Raw genomic sequence first — 20936 nt, 5'->3', positions numbered from 1 at the left:
ACTGTGAACCCCATGGGGGACTAGGACTGTGTCCAACCCAATTTGCATGTATCCACCCCAGTGTTTAGAATGGTGCTTGGCACATAGTAAGTGCTCATCAAATGCCACAGTCTTTACATTTATTATTAAACACTTACTGTATATAGAATGTTATAGTAACCACTAAAAAAGAATACACAGTTGGAAATTAGAAATGGTTCCTATCCCTCAAAGCGCTCAAATCTGGCCTTCATTCTTTCCATAAATTATCCTTCTTGCATGATTTGCTTGTTTTGTTTCCCATCAGAGCTTCCTTCAGCAGATGATTAGATATTCTGCTACCCCGACTGGGATCCTACAGTAATTATGTCCATAGCCATAATGTGTTTATTCATATTAATGTCTGTCTCCCCCACTAGCCTCTCCATCCAAACTGCTACCCTGCTCATTCAAGCTCTCATCCTATCCCGTCTGGACTACTGCACCAGCCTTCTCTCTGATCTCCCATCCTCGTGTCTCTCTCCACTTCAATCCATACTTCATGCTGCTGCCCGGATTATCTTTGTCCAGAAACGCTCTGGGCATATTACTCCCCTCCTCAAAAATCTCCAGTGGCTACCAATCAATCTGCGCATCAGGCAGAAACTCCTCACCCTGGGCTTCAAGGCTATCCATCACCTCGCCCCCTCCTACCTCACCTCCCTTCTCTCCTTCTACTGCCCAGCCCGCACCCTCCGCTCCTCCACCACTAATCTCCTCACTGTACCTCGTTCTCGCCTGTCCCGCCGTCGACCCCCGGCCCACGTCATCCCCCGGGCCTGGAATGCCCTCCCTCTGCCCATCCGCCAAGCTAGCTCTCTTCCTCCCTTCAAGGCCCTGCTGAGAGCTCACCTCCTCCAGGAGGCCTTCCCAGACTGAGCCCCTTCCTTCCTCTCCCCCTCGTCCCCCTCTCCATCCCCCCATCTTACCTCCTTCCCTTCCCCACAGCACCTGTATATATGTATATATGGTTGTACATATTTATTACCCTATTTATTTATTTATTTATTTTACTTGTACATTTCTATCCTATTTATTTTATTTTGTTGGTATGTTTGGTTCTGTTCTCTGTCTCCCCCTTTTAGACTGTGAGCCCACTGTTAGGTAGGGACTGTCTCTATGTGTTGCCAATTTGTACTTCCCAAGCGCTTAGTACAGTGCTCTGCACATAGTAAGCGCTCAATAAATGCGATTGATTGATTGATTGATAGCCTGCAAGCTCACTATGGGCAGGGAACATGTCTACCAGCTGTCTCATGTTGTACTCATCCAAGTGTTTAGTACAGTGATTTGTACATGCTCTGCCCTGCTCATATATATATATTATGTATAAGTGTATATATATATGTGTGTAAATATATATATATATTACAAATATATATATGTACCTATATACATATATAGGTACATATACATATATGTATATATGATTCAGCATGGCTTAGTAGAAAGAGCATGGACTTGGGAATCAGAGGTCTTGAGTTCTAATCCCAACTCTGCCACTTGTCAGCTGTGTGACTTTGGGCAAGTCACTTAACTTCTCTGTGCCTCAGTTATCTCATCTGTAAAATGGAGATTAAAACTGTGAGCCCCAAATGAGACAACCAAGGTTAACTCCAGTGCTTAGAACTGTACTTGGCACATAGTAAGTGCTTAACAAATACCATTATTATCATCATCTTCATCATATATTAAGCTCTCAATAAATAAGAATGATAATTTGATTGATTGATGTATGGATAGGTTAGTGTTCTGCCAAAGGGGACAGACTGATTTTCAGAAAGCACCGTTGGCAATGTTGTCATTGTCTGAGCTTCAGTGGAGTGCCTAGATGATGTTGATGAAACTGTTCCAAGAGCTAAATGTGAGTTTCACTGCAGATGTATGTCTCACAGCAAGATAGAAACACATTTATTTGATTATCATCATCAACAAAAGCATTTATTAATCACCTGTCTGCTCTTGTCTGTGCCTTAAATACAAAGTGAATTGAAGATCTTTGGTTTCTAGGTGCTTACATTTAAGGTAAAAAAACACAAGGAAAAGTAAACAGGCAAGTCACTACAGAGGACAGTAAAACAACTGCTCTTATTGGAGACAGAATATTGATTAAAGAATCACTGACCTGATCCAGTCAGTGGCACAGCTTACATTTTTACACTCATGATTTATATGATGACTGTTTCTTGGAGGGCAATGGACTCTAGTAGCTAACTCAAAAATGGAACAGAGATAGCTTGGTAGAAGGTATTCTAGGGGCAGCATAAGAGAATCAATCAGTAGTATTTATTGTGTCAGTCGGCCATTTATTGAGCACTTGCTGTATGCAGAGCACTGTACTAAGTGCTTGAGAGAGTACAATATAACAGAAACAGACACATTCCCTGCCCACAACCAGCTTACAGTCTAGAGGGGGGACAGACATTAATACAAATAAATAACTTACAGATATGTACATAAGTCCTGTGGTGCTGGGAGGGGGATGAATAAAGGGAACAAGTAAGGGCAACAGAGAAGGGAATGGGAGAAGAAGAAAGGAAGGCTTAGAGACGAACTCTTGGAGGAGATGTGAGCTCTGTGTGCACAGCACTCTACTAAGTGCTTGGGAGAATACAACAGAATCATTGTGCACATTCTAATAGCTTACAGTCTACAGGGGAAAGGTTCAAATGTAGAGGCTCTGAGGAACTTTGCTGAGGAGGGAGGAATTTGAGAGTAGAAAACAAAGGAAATGAGGTAGTCTGCATTAACCTGATGAAAAGCTTTAGTACATAGGTGAGGTCGGACATGGTCCAACTTTAATTCCTACCTGTGAATTTTCTCCCAGTGCTTAGTACAGTGCTCTGCATCCAGAAAGCACTTAATAAATACTATTGACACTATTACTATTGCAATGGGAAGTCATTTTATGGTCTTCAGGAATGTCCTTGAAAGAGTCAGTGGACGCAGAAAGTCCTGGAGGATGGTCCTGGTGAGAATCAGTCACTGAACTAATAATGCAGTTGTAGGCATGGAGGGGTCTAATCTTGAGTTCCACCGTACTCTATCTGCTAGATCTTATCTATTCTTCACTAGGTACCTTAAATGCTTGGTACAGGAAAACAGACTGGCATAGTGGAAAGAACACAGACCTGGGAAACGAAAGATTTAGGTTCAAGGTCCACCTCCACCACTTGCCTGCTGTGAAACCTTGGGGAAGTCACTTAACCTTTCTATGCCTCAGTTTTCTCAGCTGTAAAAATAAAAATAAGATAGCTGTTCTCCCTGCCCCTCAGGCTGTGAACCCCTTTTGGAACAGGGGTTGTTCTAGGCATATTGCAAACACAAATACCACAGTTAAATTGTAGGCACCCTATCAACATTCACTGTGGAGACATTCTTGTGAGGCAGTGAAAGAACACTTTTATAGAACTGGGGTACCTACAGTAAATTGTTTTCTTAATTTACTTTGGGAGTCCCAGTGGCCTGAAATATGCAGTGTCCAACATTAATATCCTTAAATGACTGATGCTTCACACTCCTCTCCCTTCTCCCTGGTACCAGAGATCCAGCCTCGAAAAGGGTCACCCAATAATGTAAAGTCTGGAGTACTAATAATAAACAGTTTGTATACTACCTGTTATTTTTAAATGGAAGTTAAATCATGATCACTGTCTTTCATTTATTCACTTGAAACAATCGACTTCTAAGCTACAAAAGAGACATCAGTCAATCAATCAACAGTATTTATTGAGTATGTATTTTGTGCAGAGCCCTGGACTAAGTGCTTTGGAGAGTACAATCCAACAAAGTTGATAGAAATGTTCCCTGTCCACTATGAGCTTGTTGTCTAGAGGCGAAGACGAATAATAGGATAAATAATTTATAATAGAGAACGTCTTGATTCTTTTCAGTTGCTACTTGCAAATGGCCTTCATGAGCCACCCAAAACATTTGGAAATCTTCTTGAATTATTTATACGAAGAGGATTAAATCATTTCTTCATTGCTGAACATGAGTTTACTATTCTGCCACTTAACATTAGTAGCAATTGTACTTTTTGTTCATCTCATTTGTTGACATTCCTCATGCCTGGGCAAATTCTATTTTTGGTTATTTACCACAGAAGCAAATTATGTACATTGGCATTTGAGCTGTTATGACCTGGGAGGCTGATGATGGTTTTTGCAGCTGAGCACCAGTTGGCACATAAGGTTTTCTACAATGTGAAACTCTTAAATAAGAGTCTGTTAATGTGACAGGACATGTGCTAGAAGTCTGCCATCATCTGTTAAAGTTTATAAGGAACATTCCTGTTCCCTGATTAATAGTACATATTATTTTACCCGATATGTCACAGCAATTCCTCACTTTTTGGGGGGTAGCCGCAGCGGAATAAATTGTTCTTCAGTGGTTTTATTCCTTTCAGAGCATTAGCATTTCATACCGGGTGAAGTCATGCTTCTCTAAGGTCAATTCAAAGAGTGAAGATATAGAGGAAATAGCGCAAGTCAAGGTTCAGACTGAGGAAAGAGAAAATGGTTGCCTTATAAGGAAGGGGAGAAATCTAAGCTCCTCAAACTACATGTTCATTTTAGACAACCTGTTAAACAATTGCCAAGTGTGCCAGAGCAGAGCAGCTTTGAGGAAATAATGTGCCCATTAAGGTAAATCCAACTGCAGATGTGGCATAAAGAATAATTCTACATTCTGCATCCTACTGAGAACCACGAAATGGCACCCTCTGAATGTACTGAGCCATGAAAATGAGTATAGGTGCTTGGGGTCTGAAAAAAGCACCAGGCCTACTGGAGAAGCTTTAAGCAGGGCTTTGAATATGGGAACATGGTCGTTTGCTGGAGAAAAAGTGTTAGCAAGAACTTGGTGATGGAAAAGACAAGAATGAGGCATAGTGAGTCTTTTGGCTTGAGAGAGATGAAGTGTGTGAGCTGAGCTGGAGTGAGACAAGAGAATGGATAAGCAAAGACAAGGAATACTTTATTATTATCATTATTATGGTATTAATTAAGTACTCACTGTGTATCAAGCATTTTTCTAAGCACTGGGCTAGCTACAAGTTAACCTGGTTGGAGACAGTCCTTGTTCTCGTAGGAGGGAAGCAGGAATTAAATCCCTATTTTATAAATGAGGAAATGATATGCCCAAGGTAACACACAACAGGTAACTGGCAGAGATAGGATTATAATCCAGAACCTCATACTCACAGGACTGTGCTATTTCCAGTAGACTGTGCTGCTCCTCAGATGGAGGAATGCCTTAGACCCAATGGTCAGAAAATTCTACTTGATGTGGAGAGGAATGAGTGAACACTGGAGGCTTTTATGGAATCGGGGATATGTGCATGGGATGACATTTTATAAAAATATGAGCAATAGGGAAAAGTATGGACTGATTAAGAAAAAGACTGAAAATGGGGAAGTCTTCAAAGAGGTGGATGCATTAGTCAAGTTAAAGCAGGATATAAGAAGGGCCTGAACCAGAGTATTGACCTCTAGTAGATGTAGGCAAAGTCTCCATTTTAAAAACTCTTCCAAAAAAGATAGTTGTTGACCATATTCTGTTAATTCAAAAATCTCCCATTGTGCAATTCCATTTGATAATACATTTCAGGATTTCACCACACTTGTATCAGGAAGTTATTTCTAATGCGTAAGTGAAATGTTTCCAGCTGCTACTAAAGTCATTCCTTCCCATCTTATGCTTAGTGTGGAGAGGAGACACAGTTTACTTCATATTCTGCCGCTCCTCTCAGTCCTGTGTCTTCCCCTCCCCAGAGGGCAGTGTCTGGAACTAAACTATTATTTGTACTTCTGCAAAGTTCTTCTGAGCCTTCCATGAGATTTTCTGCTTGACATCTTTATCCTTCTGTTTTTTATTGTGCTCTCCCTTCTGCTGGGAAGCTAAATGTACCCCGGGAATTTAGTACATTTTCTTTCCTTATGGCCAGTGGTCTTACTGTTCAGTAATGCTCATAGTCTCTCTTTCTTGCCATCCCAAATCTCAAAGGATTTAGAAGGATGCTTTAGGAAACTCTTCACCCCTGCTTTCAACCTAGTTAAGAGATCTTTACTCTGAGTCTACCATAGGTTACTTAAAAGTAGTTCCAATGGGCCAGCTCAGTTAACAGCTGTACTCAAATACTTCGTCTCAGATGCAGGTGATTTCCAGAGCAGGAGGATGTCTCTGCCACTGGAAGCAAAACACCAAGGCAGGCTCGTGGGTGGTAATTTTCTTGGATGTGATCATTTCAAAACCTTGCTGTTGTTGGGTTTTTTTTTTAACTCACCCACCTTGACATGGATTAGGCTTTAGGATTGTATGATAGGCCCACCTTTATTTGAAAGTGTGTTTGGTTTCCATCTTGAGCAGCTTCTAACCTTGCCGTGTACAGCTGGAACAGTTGAGGGCTGCAAGATCTGAAAGAGTCCTATCTGCGCCTCTTTTTAAAAATACATACTTGCAGGCTCTCCTGAGATATTTTTACCTTGTGTCCCAGGAGGAATTCCAGTTGATGGCCCAATCTAGTACAGAGGTCCACAGGCAGACAGTCTGGCTCCAATTTATACTCTGTACTAACACAACTAAAAGGCATTAGTATTTTGATATAGAGAAGTGCTGTACTTGATCCTGACTTCGTTATACACTGGTAATATCTGGCTTGGAATTGTGCATGTAAGGGCCAAAGAGCTGTTCTTTTTTTGTTCTTTTTTTGTATTCAACAAAATATCTAGGGAAAAGTTCCAGTATTTTTAATAGAGCAGTACACAGAGTAAATTGGCAGGAGTTCAGGGTGCCTCAGATTGAATTTCTGTTGTAGCCATTTTCAAACCTGCAAAAAACTACTGTATAGGTCTGTGCTTCTTTGCCTTTTTAAATGTGTCCCTCACCCTCCACACACATGCCTGCTACCATTCCTTACTTTCAACCATTCTTAGTTTTCAGTATTTTGGATCCCCCATTCAGAGATATACAGTTCAGCTGCATTCAACACAAACAGTTTAATATTCAATTGGAGAGTGACTTATATACTATGGACCATCTAGTTTAATTGAACGTATCAGCTGGGAATTTTGACAGTGGTCCAATCGTGGTTCTCACTATCTATGGCTAATAAACCATGGATAAATAGGACTTCTTCTTGGGAGTGTTGAAGAAACACACATTCAGTCTTAAAGCTTGTATAGCAACATTGCAGATGATTCTTAAAACTGTAGTTTACATTGAGAGCATCCACAGTATTTCCCCTAGTGGGCCACATGATTTGAAATCCAACTTTGCCAACTTGTATTTCCCAAGCGCTTAGTACGGTGCTCTACACACGGTAAGCGCTCAATAAATATGATTGAATGAATGAATGAAATCTATATGTGTATGGGCCACCTGATAGTTTTTATTGATGACAAAAGTAAAGCCTCTAGACTGTAGCCTCTGTGTGGGCAAGGAACATGTCTACCAACTCTTGTGTTATACTCTCCCAAGTGCTTAGTAAAGTGTTCTGCACACAGTAAACAATAAATGTGCTTGAATGATTGATTATGTTAACTAGTATTCAAGACCATGAGATTTTTAGCAGTTAAAAAAGTTTACAAAATTTAATCAGGGTTGTTAGAACAAAGTAAACAGATACAAGTCACATGCTAGCCATGTTCACTTTTGATCAAAGCAGTGAGAATATTGGGATTCAACAGAATGAATGAACTGACTAAAATTACTCCCAAGAATCAATGTCATATTTATTGAGTGCTTATTTTGTGTAGCGAATGGTACTAAGTGCTTGGGGGAGTAAAATACAAAGAACTAATAGGCAGGGTCAGTAAAGGAACATGTTATTCCTGACTAGGCTGTACTGTCCTGGTAGCTCATTAGATAATAAAATGTTTTGCCAAAAATCTCAGGTGGACCACACTTTGTGATTAGCTGGGCACTGGACACCCCTACCTTACATTATAGATCCTCATTGTCAAAGCCGTATCTGCTCTGTGTACCATTCTAAACAGTCTTTTGAGTTGGGTAAGTGAGTGCACTTTTACAGTAGGCTTCTTTTGAGTGAGCAATCCCTGTGAGTTGGTCAGCTGGTAACAGGTAAATTTAGTTATTCCAAATCCAAATCTAGCGCTCGGAAATGAGAACATCTCCTCCAACTGTCTCCATTTTCCTTAGCTTGGAACACAATCATCCCTAACCTGCCTTGGTTAAATCTCACTTGGTAGGCCAAGTAGTTTTCTGACCCTGTGCCCCTGGTCCAACTCACAGAAGAATTACAACTCACTGAAAACATTGCAAGTTCACACTTTGGCAAACCACAAACCTAGAAATTCCTAGTTGACAAGTGGAGTATTTTGCCAAAATGCTTGCTGGGTCCTGGCTGCTGCAGTGGAGGGATGTGGAATCCACCCAATAGAAAAACAACTGAGCAGCACCAACACCACTGGTGTTTCGCATTCCAAGACACTCTTCTGTGCAGTTTCCACCACACTACTATGTGCTTCCTCATTACAGCATTCTAGTTGGATTTTTGGAACTCAGATTGAGCATAATGTGACTTGCTGAAACAAAATAATTCACCATAGAGTTTTTAATCACTGTCTGGGATAACAGTACAAGTAATAACAGTATGTATAAGTTTTTCGGTGTGCAAAGCACCATGTTAAGGCCTGGGAAAGAAATACATGGATGAGCTATAGACACTCAACTTGGGAAAACTAGAAAGCCTCAGTGAAAACCAGAAACATGGAGATGATAAACAAACCAATTTCCCTTCTAGGCTGTAAGCTCATTGTGGGCAGGGAATTTGTCTTCCACCTCTGTTACATTGGCATATTAGGCTCTCCTAAGTGTTTAGTACAGTGCTCTGCTCACAGTAAGTGCTCAATAAATATCATTCATTCATTCAATCATATTTATTGAGCACTTACTGTATGAAGAACACTGGCTGAGCACTTGGGGAAGTACAATACAATAAACAGTGTGACATTCCTTACCCACCATGAGCTTACAATCTGAAAACAACCAAAGATAATATTATTTTCTTTTTAATATTTTCTGAAATGTCAGGGCAGAGAATGAGAGGAGGTGCTTCTGCCATTTTATTCCAAATTTGAAAGGATAATTTTGGTGGTGGGAGGGATGGTTTGATGTTGTAATCACAGTAGAAGCCAGAGAACAAAAATGAAAATGTCTCAGTGCTGAATATCTAGCTGAAATGTGTACCTTTAGGATAATAATCATTAATTACCAGAAGGGAGGGGTACCATGGCGATCAGCATTAGTGCCCTACATCGGTGAACATTCCTCAAAAGCATGCAGCATTGCTAATAGAATTAGCTGTTTTCATGTCTTAATTAGATTAGATTTTTCTCGTTGTTCTTTCTACTTTTCTTACGTGTTTTTTTGAAGAGTTTATGTGAGCCTGCAGTACAACGGTGTTTTCATCAACATGCAAAATTAACTCAGGACTAGGCAGTGGTACAAGTTGAACGTTGTGATAAAAGGTTTACCTCGAGCAGCAGCAGCTGTGTCTGGTTGTCATTAAAATTCCAGGGGACAGATTTCAACCTAAGAAAGTGGGATCATGTCTTGTTTCAGAGACTGTCTCTCCCTCATGAGCTTTCACGGCTAATGAGATCAACTCTCCTAACCATTAGTGGACTGGACTTAAAGAAATTGGAGATGAGTTCTTGAACTTTTTCTACCAGTCTTGAGCTAACAGAAGGCCTGAGGATATATCATCAATGCTTGTATATTCAGTTGTATATTCAATTCTTCATTTTGATTAATATTGATATTTCATCCTGACATTTCACTCTACTAACTCTCTGACGCTTGCTCTTCCTACTGCTTTCACTCTCTGTAAATCTCTCTCTCAGACTGGAAGAGCTCTGAGCACAAGGAACATGTACTTTTCTTGTCACGCATTCTCAATTAATTAGTACTGTGCTTTGCACTCAGTAGGTGCTCAATATATACCACTGATTGATTACTAAGCCAGGAAACTTAGTTTTTAGAATTCTTAGAGTTCTGGAAATCATGTGAAATTTTCTTCCAGCCTCCTGTACTGACCCCTTCTTTTCTCCTATGCCACTTTATGGTCTGAATGATGCTCATTTCCCCATCGGTGCCTGCTGCCATTTGATTGACATCTTTTACCACTGTAAATCTCCCTCTTCATCCATCTACCACCACGCTAACCCAAGCAAATGTTATACCCTGGCTCAACTGTTGTATTAACCTCCTTGCAGATCTCTATGCCTCTAGCCTCTTTCTTCTCCAGTCCCTATTTCACTCCCCTGCCTGGATCATTCTCCTAAAACATCATTACTACATAATCTCCCAACCCCATTCCTCTTAACATAAAGCAGAAACTCCTGGCCGTTGGCTTTAAAGCACTCAGGTCTCTCTCCTCTACACAGTCCTCTAGACTGTGAGCTCATTGTAGGCAGGGATTGTCACTGTTTATTGTTCTTTCCCAAAAGCTTAGTACAGTGCTCTGCAGATAGTAAACACTTAATAAATATGATTGAATGAATGAGTGAATATTTATCCTTGCTCCTCTTCCACTACAACGACCCAGCTCACGAGCTGTGCTCCTCTCTATACCTTATTCTCATCTCTCCCACTATTGACCTCTTAATCATGCCTTCCTTCCTCCCTGGAACTCAACCCTCTTTCACAACCAGACAACTTCTTTCCCAAACTTCTAAGCCGTTCTGAAATCACATCTCCTCCAGGAAACCTTTCTTAGTTAATGTCTCATCTCCACCTCCTACAACTGCTACCCTAGTCCTTTGATATTATCTAAACCCTTAGCTACCGTGCCAGCTATAAATACGCATCAGTGTATCTTTAAACTAATTTACTTTCCCCTACCTGCAAATTATTTTATTGGTTGTCTCCCCTGTTAGACTGAAAACTACTTGAAAGCTGAAATTTTGTCTCCCAACTCGACTGTGCTCTCCCAACTATTTAATTTAGTGCTGTACATAAAGTGCTCAATCAACACTATTAATTGACTGATTGATTGACTATCTGAACTCCAATTCAGAAATTATTTATTAAATTCATCAGTCCCCTTCTCAATCTTGCAGTCTTTACCCTTTAAAAAAGATTGCCATACTGTCTTTTTCCTGGACTCTGACCTCTCTTGCTTGACATATCCTTGTACTCTAGGTCCTCCCTTGTAAGCACATGGTAGTGTGAACCATGAAGCCATCTCTACACTTATTATATACCAATCAATTATATTCTCTATCATTTAAGAACCTGTTTATTCATTTAGCCATCTTTCTATTCTTTTTTTTTTCAAACAGTAAATATTTTGTTACTTGCCTCCCTAATTTGAGTGTAAATTCCTTGCTGGGATATGTCTTTTACTTCTTTCTATTCACTCTCCCAAGTGCTTAGTATAGTGCTCTACACATAGTCGTGGCTTAGTGGAAAGAGCACAGGCTTGGGAGTCAGAGGTTGTGGGTTCTAATCCCGGCTCCGCCACTTATCAGTTGTGTGACCTTGGGCAAATCACTTAACTTCTCTGTGCCTCAGTTACCTCATCTGTAAAATGGGGATTAAGACTGTAAGCCCCAAGTGGAACAACCTGATAACCTTGTATCTACCCCAGTGCTTCGAACAGTGCTTGGCACATAGAGTTTAAGAAATACCATCAATATTATTAGTAGTAGTTGTAGTAGTAAACAATAAGTGCCATTGATTGATTAGTGAAAGCATCTGGATCATATTAATGAATAAATAAAAGAAATGAGTTTGTACAGTGAAGGAGTGGGGTTCCTAGAGATGGTAGATCCTATACTGGGAGGTGAGCGGGGCCTAGTTGGACTAGCGTGGGTAGCAAGCTTCCTAATCAGAAATGCACAGAGGAAAACCAAGTGTCCCCATTTTAAATTCATTATATGAAAAGCATAGTGGTTTAAGAGATGAAAACAGTGCCTCAGCTTTCTCTCCTACAATTTCCTTCCTGATCCCATTGAGTATGGCTTCTAGCCTAACCACTCAACTCAAATCACCCTTTCTAAGCTCTCGAAAACCTCTTCTAAGCCAAAACTAATGGCTTCTTTTCTGTCCTTATACTTTTATACTTGTCAAACTGCCTTTGAAAGCCATAGACCACCCTCCTTCTCACCACCCTCTCTAAATTTGACTTCCAAGAAACAATCCTCTCAGATAATGCTTTTCCATTCATAATGCACATGCTGCATCCCCCTGTAGGAGTATTTTTTCCAGTAATGACCACCAGCAAGAAAATCATTTGGGACACTTTATAGGTTGAACAAATATTAATGACCTATAAAATAAGGAACATATCTACTGCTTTTTGCCTCAGCCATACATTTATAGATGAAGTACTTGTTCTATAAACTAGAGAATGAGTTTTTGACCATCATGTTCAATCTATCAATCACATTTACTGAGCGCTTCCTATGTGTACAACACTGTATTAAGCAATTGCGGAGTGGGGTACATACAGTACAACAGAATTTGAAGACAAATTGAGGTTCATTGTTTCAGGTAGTTGGTAGTTTGCCCTGCCCAAGGCCACTATTGCTGTCTTTCTTTGGTCCCTTGCCACAGGCTATATTTTTCTGCGTAAGTTCATTCAGTATTTGGTCTCATACTCTTCTCCCTCTGCACCTCCCCATTTGGGGAATCTCACCCTCTCCTGGCTTCCAAAATTTTCCCTACATGGCCAACAATCCCAACACGGACTTCATTCTCCCTTTCTAGAAATTTATCCTTCCCGCTTTATAGGATGCCTTTGAAATAGCCTACCGATCCCCAGACTCACCGCTATACTCTAGATAGCCCTTTTATTCGGCTCCATAAAAATAGAGAGTTAAGGAAAAGAGCACTAAATAAGATATAGTTATATGTTGCCAACTTGTACTATATGTTGCCAACTTGTACTATATGTTGCCAACTTGTACTTCCCAAGTGCTTAGTACAGTGCTCTGCACACAGTAAGCGCTCAATAAATACGATTGATTGATTGATATAGTTTCCCATAAAAAATAATACAAAGTGCATTAATGCATTCTTAGAGAAGCAGCATGGCTCAGTGGAAAGAGCACGGGCTTTGGAGTAAGAGGTTGTGGGTTCAAATCCTGGCTCTGCCACTTAGCTGTGTGACTTTGGGCAAGTCATTTAACTTCTCTGTGCCTCAGTTACCTCATCTGGAAAATGGGGATGAAGATTGTGAGCCCCATATGGGACAACCTGATCACCTTGTATCCTCCCCAGCGCTTAGAACAGTGCTTTGCACATAGTAAGTGCTTAACAAATGCCATCATTATTATTATTCTTTGATCCAAAAAATTGACCCAAACCAAATACATATTTAAACACAGCAAATATAGGTACATGATTCAAAGTAACTTTGTACCTATAATGAAATATTTTAAATTAGATTGTTGTGGTACATATTTTGAAGTATACTCTTTCACATCTTATATAGTTTAAAGGTTCCATAACCGACATGCTGGTTATGATAAATAGATGTCATTATCCATGCAAAATTGAAATAGGCTTTAATTATAGAGAATCAATGTTGCTTAATGGATAGAGTCTGGACCAGGAAGTCAGAAAGACCTGGGTTCTAATCCTGCTCTGCCATTTTGTCTGCTGTGTGACCTTGGGCAAGTCACTTCACTTTTCTGTGCCTCAGTTACTTCATTTGCAAAATGGGGTTGAAGACTGTGAGCCCCACATGGGACATAGACTGTGTGCAACCTGATTAGCTTATATAATAATGTTGGTATTTGTTAAGCACTTACTATGTGCCAAGCACTGTTCTAAACACTGGGGTACATACAAAGTAATCAGGTTGTCCCACGTAGGGCTCACAGTCTTCATCCCCATTTTACAGATGAGGTAACTTAGGCCCAGGGAAGTTAAGTGACTTGCCTAAAGTCACACAACTGATAAGCGGTGGAGCTGGGATTCAAATCCATGTCCATTGACTCCCAAGCCCAAGCTCTTTGCCACTAAGCCATGCTGCTTATATCTACCCCAGCGCTTAGTGCAGTGACTGGCACATAGTAAGCGCTCAATAAATACCATTAAAAAAAATTAAGTCAGTCAACATGCTTCAAGGGGTAGAGAAAGGAAGTGCCTATACAGGAAGGCCTATCCAGAGAGAGAACTAAAGAAGAGTGTTATAACAGGGAAATAGAAATGCTGCAAATACAAGAAAGGTAGAAATCTTGCATCCACTCCCGTATTTTTGTCTGCCTTTGAAAAGCACTGTACTAAGTGCTTGGGAGAGTACAGTAAAGTAGAGTTGGACCTAATCCCTGCCCAGCAGAAGTTAACAGTCTAGAGGGAGGAGCCAGACATTAAAATAAATTGCAGAGCGGGAAATAGCATGGAATAAGGATCGGAACATAAGTACCATGGGGCTGAGGATGGGGTGAATGTCAATCAGATGTTTAAAGGATATCGATCCAAGGACATAGGCAACAGAGAAGAGTGAGGTAGTAAAGGTAAATGAGGGCTTAGCGGGGGAAGGCCTCTTGGAATAGATGTGATTTTGATAAGACTTTGAAGGTAGGGAGGATGGTGGTCTGTCTCATATAGAGGAGGAGAGTTCCAGACCAGAGGGAGGACATTGGTGAGAAGTCAGCGGTGAGACAGAGGAGATCGAGGGATAATGAATGGGCTGGTGTTAGAGGAGCAAAGTGTGTGGATTGGGTTGTAGTAGGAGATCAGTGAGATAAGGTAGGATATGGAGAGCTGATGAGTGTTTTAAAGCTGAGGGGAAGGAGTTTCTGTTAGATGCTGAGGTGAATCATTAACTCCTCCTATCCTGGGCATGTCAGGGGTTGATGATTCATCTTCTCTTCACTTGGTTCTTATCCTTCACCTTAACAGTCGTCTTAATCATTTCTGTCAAGTATTACTTCACCAAATTCAGCTTCTCTTTAATTCCTTCTAACTGATTCCAAACACTCTTAAGATCAAAACTAACCTCCTAATCCAACGAGGTCTAATTCACCTCTCAAGCCTTCTCCCTACATTATTTCTTCTGACTGTGTTCTCACCCTCCCTTATACACTGTTGTTTAACCCCTCTGCCCCCACTAGCAGATCTTCTTGATCTGTGCCTTCCTGTGCTCCTTTCCAAGCCATCCCAAAATTCTGGAGCATGATCCATGCTTCTTGTCACCAGGCCATGTTCCTCAAATCTCGCTTATTCTGTATGCTTTTTCCACACCAAATGAACCATCAGGTCTACATCTGCACCAACTTAAATTAGGTTTTTCAAACTGTAATTCATACTCTCTCCTATCCTGTAATGTCTTTTTCCCCGTGTAGTCTGTTGGGTATTTGTATTTACAGGTCCATATGAATATGTCTACCACAAGAACAGAAACAGACCAGTAGTACAAAAAGTCCAATATTCAGTTTCGATATCAAAAGATACTGAAAGGAACAGTGTGATTGTTGTCCTCCTTGATCTCTACTCTCGTGCTTAGGCACATATCGGCTAGCCTAAAATGACCCACAATGTATTTCATAATAACATTATCATCATCACCATCAATAGCATTTATTGTATGCCTACTGTGCATACATAGTGTTGTGTATTAAGTACTTGGAGAGTACAAAATAATTAGAAGATGTGGTCTGTGCCTTCAAGGATCTTACAATATAGTAAGGAAGGAAGACAAAATTAAAGATGGGGGAGTAATAGTATATATGAGATATGTTCATTAATGTGCTGGGCCTGCCTGGTGGTAACTCTATGTCATAAGCAATGTCATGTTTGTTCAGAGTAAAGATCCATCCAGCATAGTATTCAGTTCTTCCAGATGGGTATGTAGATATCTAACAATGTATGCATGATGTTTTTTCTCTTGAATTGAAAAGTATTTGAGTTCAGGGACTGTGGCTCCTTGTTACTACATGTATTCCCTGCAGTGTCATGTACAGCACGAACCTATTACAGTTTGATCTATAGGTTCTGAATAATTGTTTCTAATAAGATTAATTATGGTTCTGGATAATTTTCCTCAAATCATGTGTTTTGTTTTAAGGATCCACCAATGGCAGTAACTCTTGGGCTTCGGATGGAGGAAATGATTTTTAATCTTGCCGACACACATTTATTTTTTAATGATTTAGAGGTAAGAATATGTAATAACAGTTGTTCTAACAGTTCAAAATGGTAGTCCAGTATAAAGGCCATTTTTAAATGTGTATGGAAAAGACAAAGCTTTTAGTTAATTTTCTAACTATGCGCATAAGATTTAATGTACTTGATTGGGTGATTACAACCGTGTCTCCATAAAATGCATCATTCCTAATGTCATTACACATTGAATATGATTATTGCAGGGCCTAAACTACTTTCTGGATGTAAATTGGGCTCTTTAGGATCTGCCTTACCTCTTTCATTTCCTTTCACTTAACAACCGCTTTGGTCTTTTCCTCAGCCACATTTCAATCACCGTTTTCAGTACTTCAGAATAAGGATGTTGGGGGTTTTTTACATTCCTTTAAGGAAAAAAGCCAGCAACAGCAACTTTTAGAAATATATAAAATCATTGATTTCAGGTTTCCTTTTTTTTTTATAGGGATACCTGTGAAAAAATCACTATGTGCCCAGCAGGCACTGTACTAGCTGCTGGGGTAGATACAGAACAATCAGTCAGACACATGTGGCTAACAGTTGAAGTAGGAGGGAGGAGGATTTAATCCCCATTTTACAGATGAGGAAACTGAGACACAGGGAAGTTGTGATCATCATCATCATCAATCATATTTATTGAGCACTTACTGTGTGCAGAGCACTGTACTAAGCGCTTGGGAAGTACAAATTGGCAACATATAGAGACAGTCCCTACCCAGCAGTGGGCTCACAGTCTAAAAGGGGGAGACAAAACCAAACATACTAACAAAATAAAATGAATAGATATGTACAAGTAAAATGAATAAATAAATAAATAGAGTAATAAATATGTACAAACATATATACAGGATTTACCCAAAGTCACACTACAGACAAGTGGGTGGAACTGGTATAATAATAATAATAATAATAATAATAATAGCATTTATTAAGTGCTTATTATGTGCAAAGCACTGTTCTAAGCACTGGGGAGGTTGCAAGGTGATCAGGTTGTCCCACGTGGGTGTCACAGTCTTAATCCCCATTTTACAGATGACATAACTGAGGCACAGAGAAGTTAAGTGACTTGCCTGAACTCACACAGCTGACAAGTGGTGGAGCCAGGATTTGAACCCATGACCTCTGACTCCAAAGCCCATGCTCTTTCCACTGACCCATGCTGCTTCTCTATATAACCCAGATCTTCTGACTCCCAGGCATGTGCTTCTTCCACCAGGCCACTCTGCTTCCCAGCACACAACACATCCCAAACACGCACAAAATGTGCTTGTCACTCCATTTTTTGAGCTGGGCTACCAGGCTATTTTATCCCAGGTCTTTCTCAAGAGGCCCAATTAGGAATGAAAAAAACCAAGATTGTTTTTTCTGGGCTATTATCTCTTTAGAGCCTTTCCCCTACTTGTCCTTATCCTGCTAAAACTCCTGTCCACCCCTTGCCCCCACATTCAAAATGAAAGTTTGGCACGCTTTTCTGTTCGTAGCTCAGGACAGCACCTCAGATTTAACTGCAACCCTAACTTCACTCTGTAGGTAGATTTAAGTAATGCTACAAAACAAAAAACAAAAGCTGAAAAAATGTATTGAAATACATGTTTCAACGCATCCACTGTTTTAACTCCATTTGTCTCAAAGAAAAAAGTTTTGGTTAGACTATGGAATAATAAATTACAGGGAAATCCCAGTAACATGAGGAAACTATTTTAGCCAATCAGATCTTCTTTTTTTTTTTTTCCATGGCACTTGTTTAGTATTTACTATGTGTCAAGTATTGTTCTAAGTGCTGGGATAGACAGGCGTTATTCAGGTCAGACACAGTTCCTGTCCCTCTTGGAGCTTACCATCTAAGTAGGAGGGAGAACAGGTATTGAAACCCCTGCAGTTGAGGAAATTGAAGCACAGGGAAGTTGAGACTTGCCTAAGGCCACACAGCAGGAAAGTGGAGATCTGGGGTTAGAACCCAGGTCCTCTGACTCCCAAGGCCATGTGCTGCACTGAAGTGATTTTTAATGTGGATATTTTCCACTTTCTTTCTCTCTTTACAATATCCTGTCTTCATTCTAACCTGCTAGAATGCCCTATGCTTCTTTCTTAACAATAGCTTAAGATTTAGGATTTTAAATGTACAGAACTTTTTTTCAAATTTTATTTTATTTTAAGTTTGCAATCTGCCTTAAAAAGGATATAGCTGCCTGCTATAGACATAATACCATTTAATGTCAAAATTGACCATTTAATCTATAAATTCATAACTCTATTGATGGAGTTTATATGAAAATTCGCAAGTTCCAGGTCATCGAGAGGTAATGGCAGGAGATTTTGAAATTGAATACAGTGGGATTTCTATTTTCATCTGTATTTCAGAGTTTCTCAGTATAGATACACTGAGCTCCCTGTGGGCAGGGAATGTCACTGTTTATTGTTGTATTGTACTTTACCAAGCATTTAGTACAGTGGTCTGTACTCAGTAAGCGCATAATAAATACGATTGAAGGAATGAATAATAATAATAATAATAATAATAATAATAATAATTTTGGTATTTATTAAGCATTTACTATGTTCCAGGCACTGTACTAAGTGCTGGAGTAGATACAAGCAAATCAGTTAGACACAGTCCCCATCCCATATGGAGCTCACAGTCTCAATTCCCATTTTGCAGATAAGGTAACTGAGGCACAGAGAATTGAAGTGACTTGCCTAAGGTCACACAGCAGACAAGTGACGGACAAGTTAATGAATGGAATACTGGGCTTGAAATGAACTCCTAAAAAGCATCCAGTGTATCTCTTGACTGTTAAATAGGACTAAATTGAAGCTATCAAATTCAGCATTTTTAAAGATCTTTGCATAGCTTCTGAGTTCCTCAAGTGCCCCAGGGATGAAGAACTGTGGAATGGGAGGAAAGAAAAACAACAGGGAAACAGTAAAGAAAAAGGAGAGAAAGAAAGGGGAAAGAAGGCTAGCTTTTGCCTTATTCATTTATTTATTTATTTATTTTGTAAAGCCTATTTGGGAGAATTTTACCCTTTGAAGCCCACTACTAGAAAATGGTTGAGAATTGCTGTACTGGTCTTCTACTCCCTAACCCAAATAAAAGCTTAAAGCCACCCCTCCCCTCAGCTTGCATTCCCTCCTCTTCTACACTTACCTTTCCCAGCCAAGTTCCCAGTTGTCCAGAGATAACAGTTTGCCCATAACAGAGTGGTTAGTAATGGATGTCCCTCATTCTTGTGGTCACCCAGCCTAAGGCCCAGTATTCAGAGGAAAGTGGAGCTGCTTCACTCTGTTTTGGTTAAGTATAAATTTTGCAGGAACCATGTTCTTAGCTTGGGGCCAACTGTGTCAGTGAAAATAACAATGAGCTTGTCTCATCTCATATGTTTAAATTTATATAAGATCAGCTAAAAGACACTGCTGCAAACTAGATCAGGTGGAGATTCCAAGTTTACTACACCATTATCTTCTTCAGACCAGTAGGGCTGCATTTCTACACTCTTAAATGAGAAATTAATTAAGCTCATTAATAAAGAAGAATGCTGCCCAAAGTTAATGGAAAAAAACCTGGGTGTGAGAAATATAACCTGGGATTTTGACAAAGAGAGTTGATCGAATTAGTGAGTCATTCAAATTAAATCATTCTTTTGGGGAGGGGAAGGAAGCAGTGATCAACTTTGCTTTGTGAGGTTAGAAAAGGGCTGGTATTTAACCTGGGCCAATTTATTTTCCTAGTCCTTACACTTGTAAAACCAACTTTTCAGTGAGAGTTTCCCAGGATGTAAAGTAGACGAGCTCTGGACACAGTAAGCACTCAGTAAATATCATGGGTGGGTTGAGAAATGGCCAGCAGAAAGAATTCCAGAAGCAGCTATTTATAACCTTAGGTGAATATCAGGATCATGAGTTTAAGGTCTGCAGAAGAATCAATCATGTCCCATATAAAATTTTTGCATCTCAGATGTTCCCAACTCTCTTTAATGGTAGTCACTCTGAACAGTGAGAGAACCCAGATTTACTTTCTTCCCATTCCCTGGTTCTGCTGAGACCAGTAATTTTGAAAGGCTAGCAGCAATGTTCTTTCGGTTTCTGATGCAGCTAAAAGAAGGAAGTCATGAAACTCTCAGGAGACCATGATGTGTCAAGAACACGCGTGCTTAACAATAAATAATAGTAATATTGTGAGATAATAACTGTGGTTTTCTGTTTTTTACCAAACAGAAATCGATGTTTGGTAATCCTCAATGTTGCAAAGCCATACAAAGATACAATTAAGCATATTTTTTTGCTAAAAAAGGGTGTTTGTTAAGCACTTACTACATGCCAGGCACTCTTCTAAGTACTGAGGTAGATACAAGATAATCAGTTTGGACACAGGCCATGTCCTACGTGGGGCTCAGTCTTAATCCCCAGTTTTCAGATGAAGTAACTGAGGCACAGTGAATTTAAGTGAATTGTCCGAGGTTACAGAGGAGCCAAGATAAAAACCAAGGTCCTCAGACGCCCAGACCACTAGGCCACACTCCTTCTTTACACTGCCAACAAGGAGTGTTTGGAAATTTTCCCTCCGAAGTAAAAAGTGTAACTTATTTATCTTCCCGTCCGTCTCTTGCTCTCTCATTCTGTTTCTTTCTCTCATTTATTCTCGGTCTGTGTTTCTGTCTCATAACAGCTTTCATTTTGGCAGTGTAACTTGAGGAATTCCTAGTTTTGGGAAACAAAAGGAGTCAGGTTGACCTGCATAGATGCACTGGGTAGATACTGCCATCTTGCGGTTTTAATTTTAT

General features: G+C 40.0%; 1 protein-coding gene across 1 annotated transcript in view; it reads left to right on the top strand.

Moving 5' to 3' along the window:
• The window catches only part of EYA4 (EYA transcriptional coactivator and phosphatase 4), a 219728-nt gene that overhangs the window by 182915 nt on the left and 15877 nt on the right, over positions 1 to 20936 (top strand). The window contains exon 13 of the mRNA XM_038770079.1: positions 16061 to 16150. Coding sequence (XP_038626007.1) covers positions 16061 to 16150 — 90 coding nt within the window. The remainder of the gene's footprint in view (positions 1 to 16060; positions 16151 to 20936) is intronic.

Source organism: Tachyglossus aculeatus, chromosome 2, assembly GCF_015852505.1.
Source record: "Tachyglossus aculeatus isolate mTacAcu1 chromosome 2, mTacAcu1.pri, whole genome shotgun sequence".
NCBI classification, from domain to species: Eukaryota; Metazoa; Chordata; class Mammalia; order Monotremata; family Tachyglossidae; genus Tachyglossus; species Tachyglossus aculeatus.
This window is presented reverse-complemented; position numbering and strand designations above follow the sequence as displayed.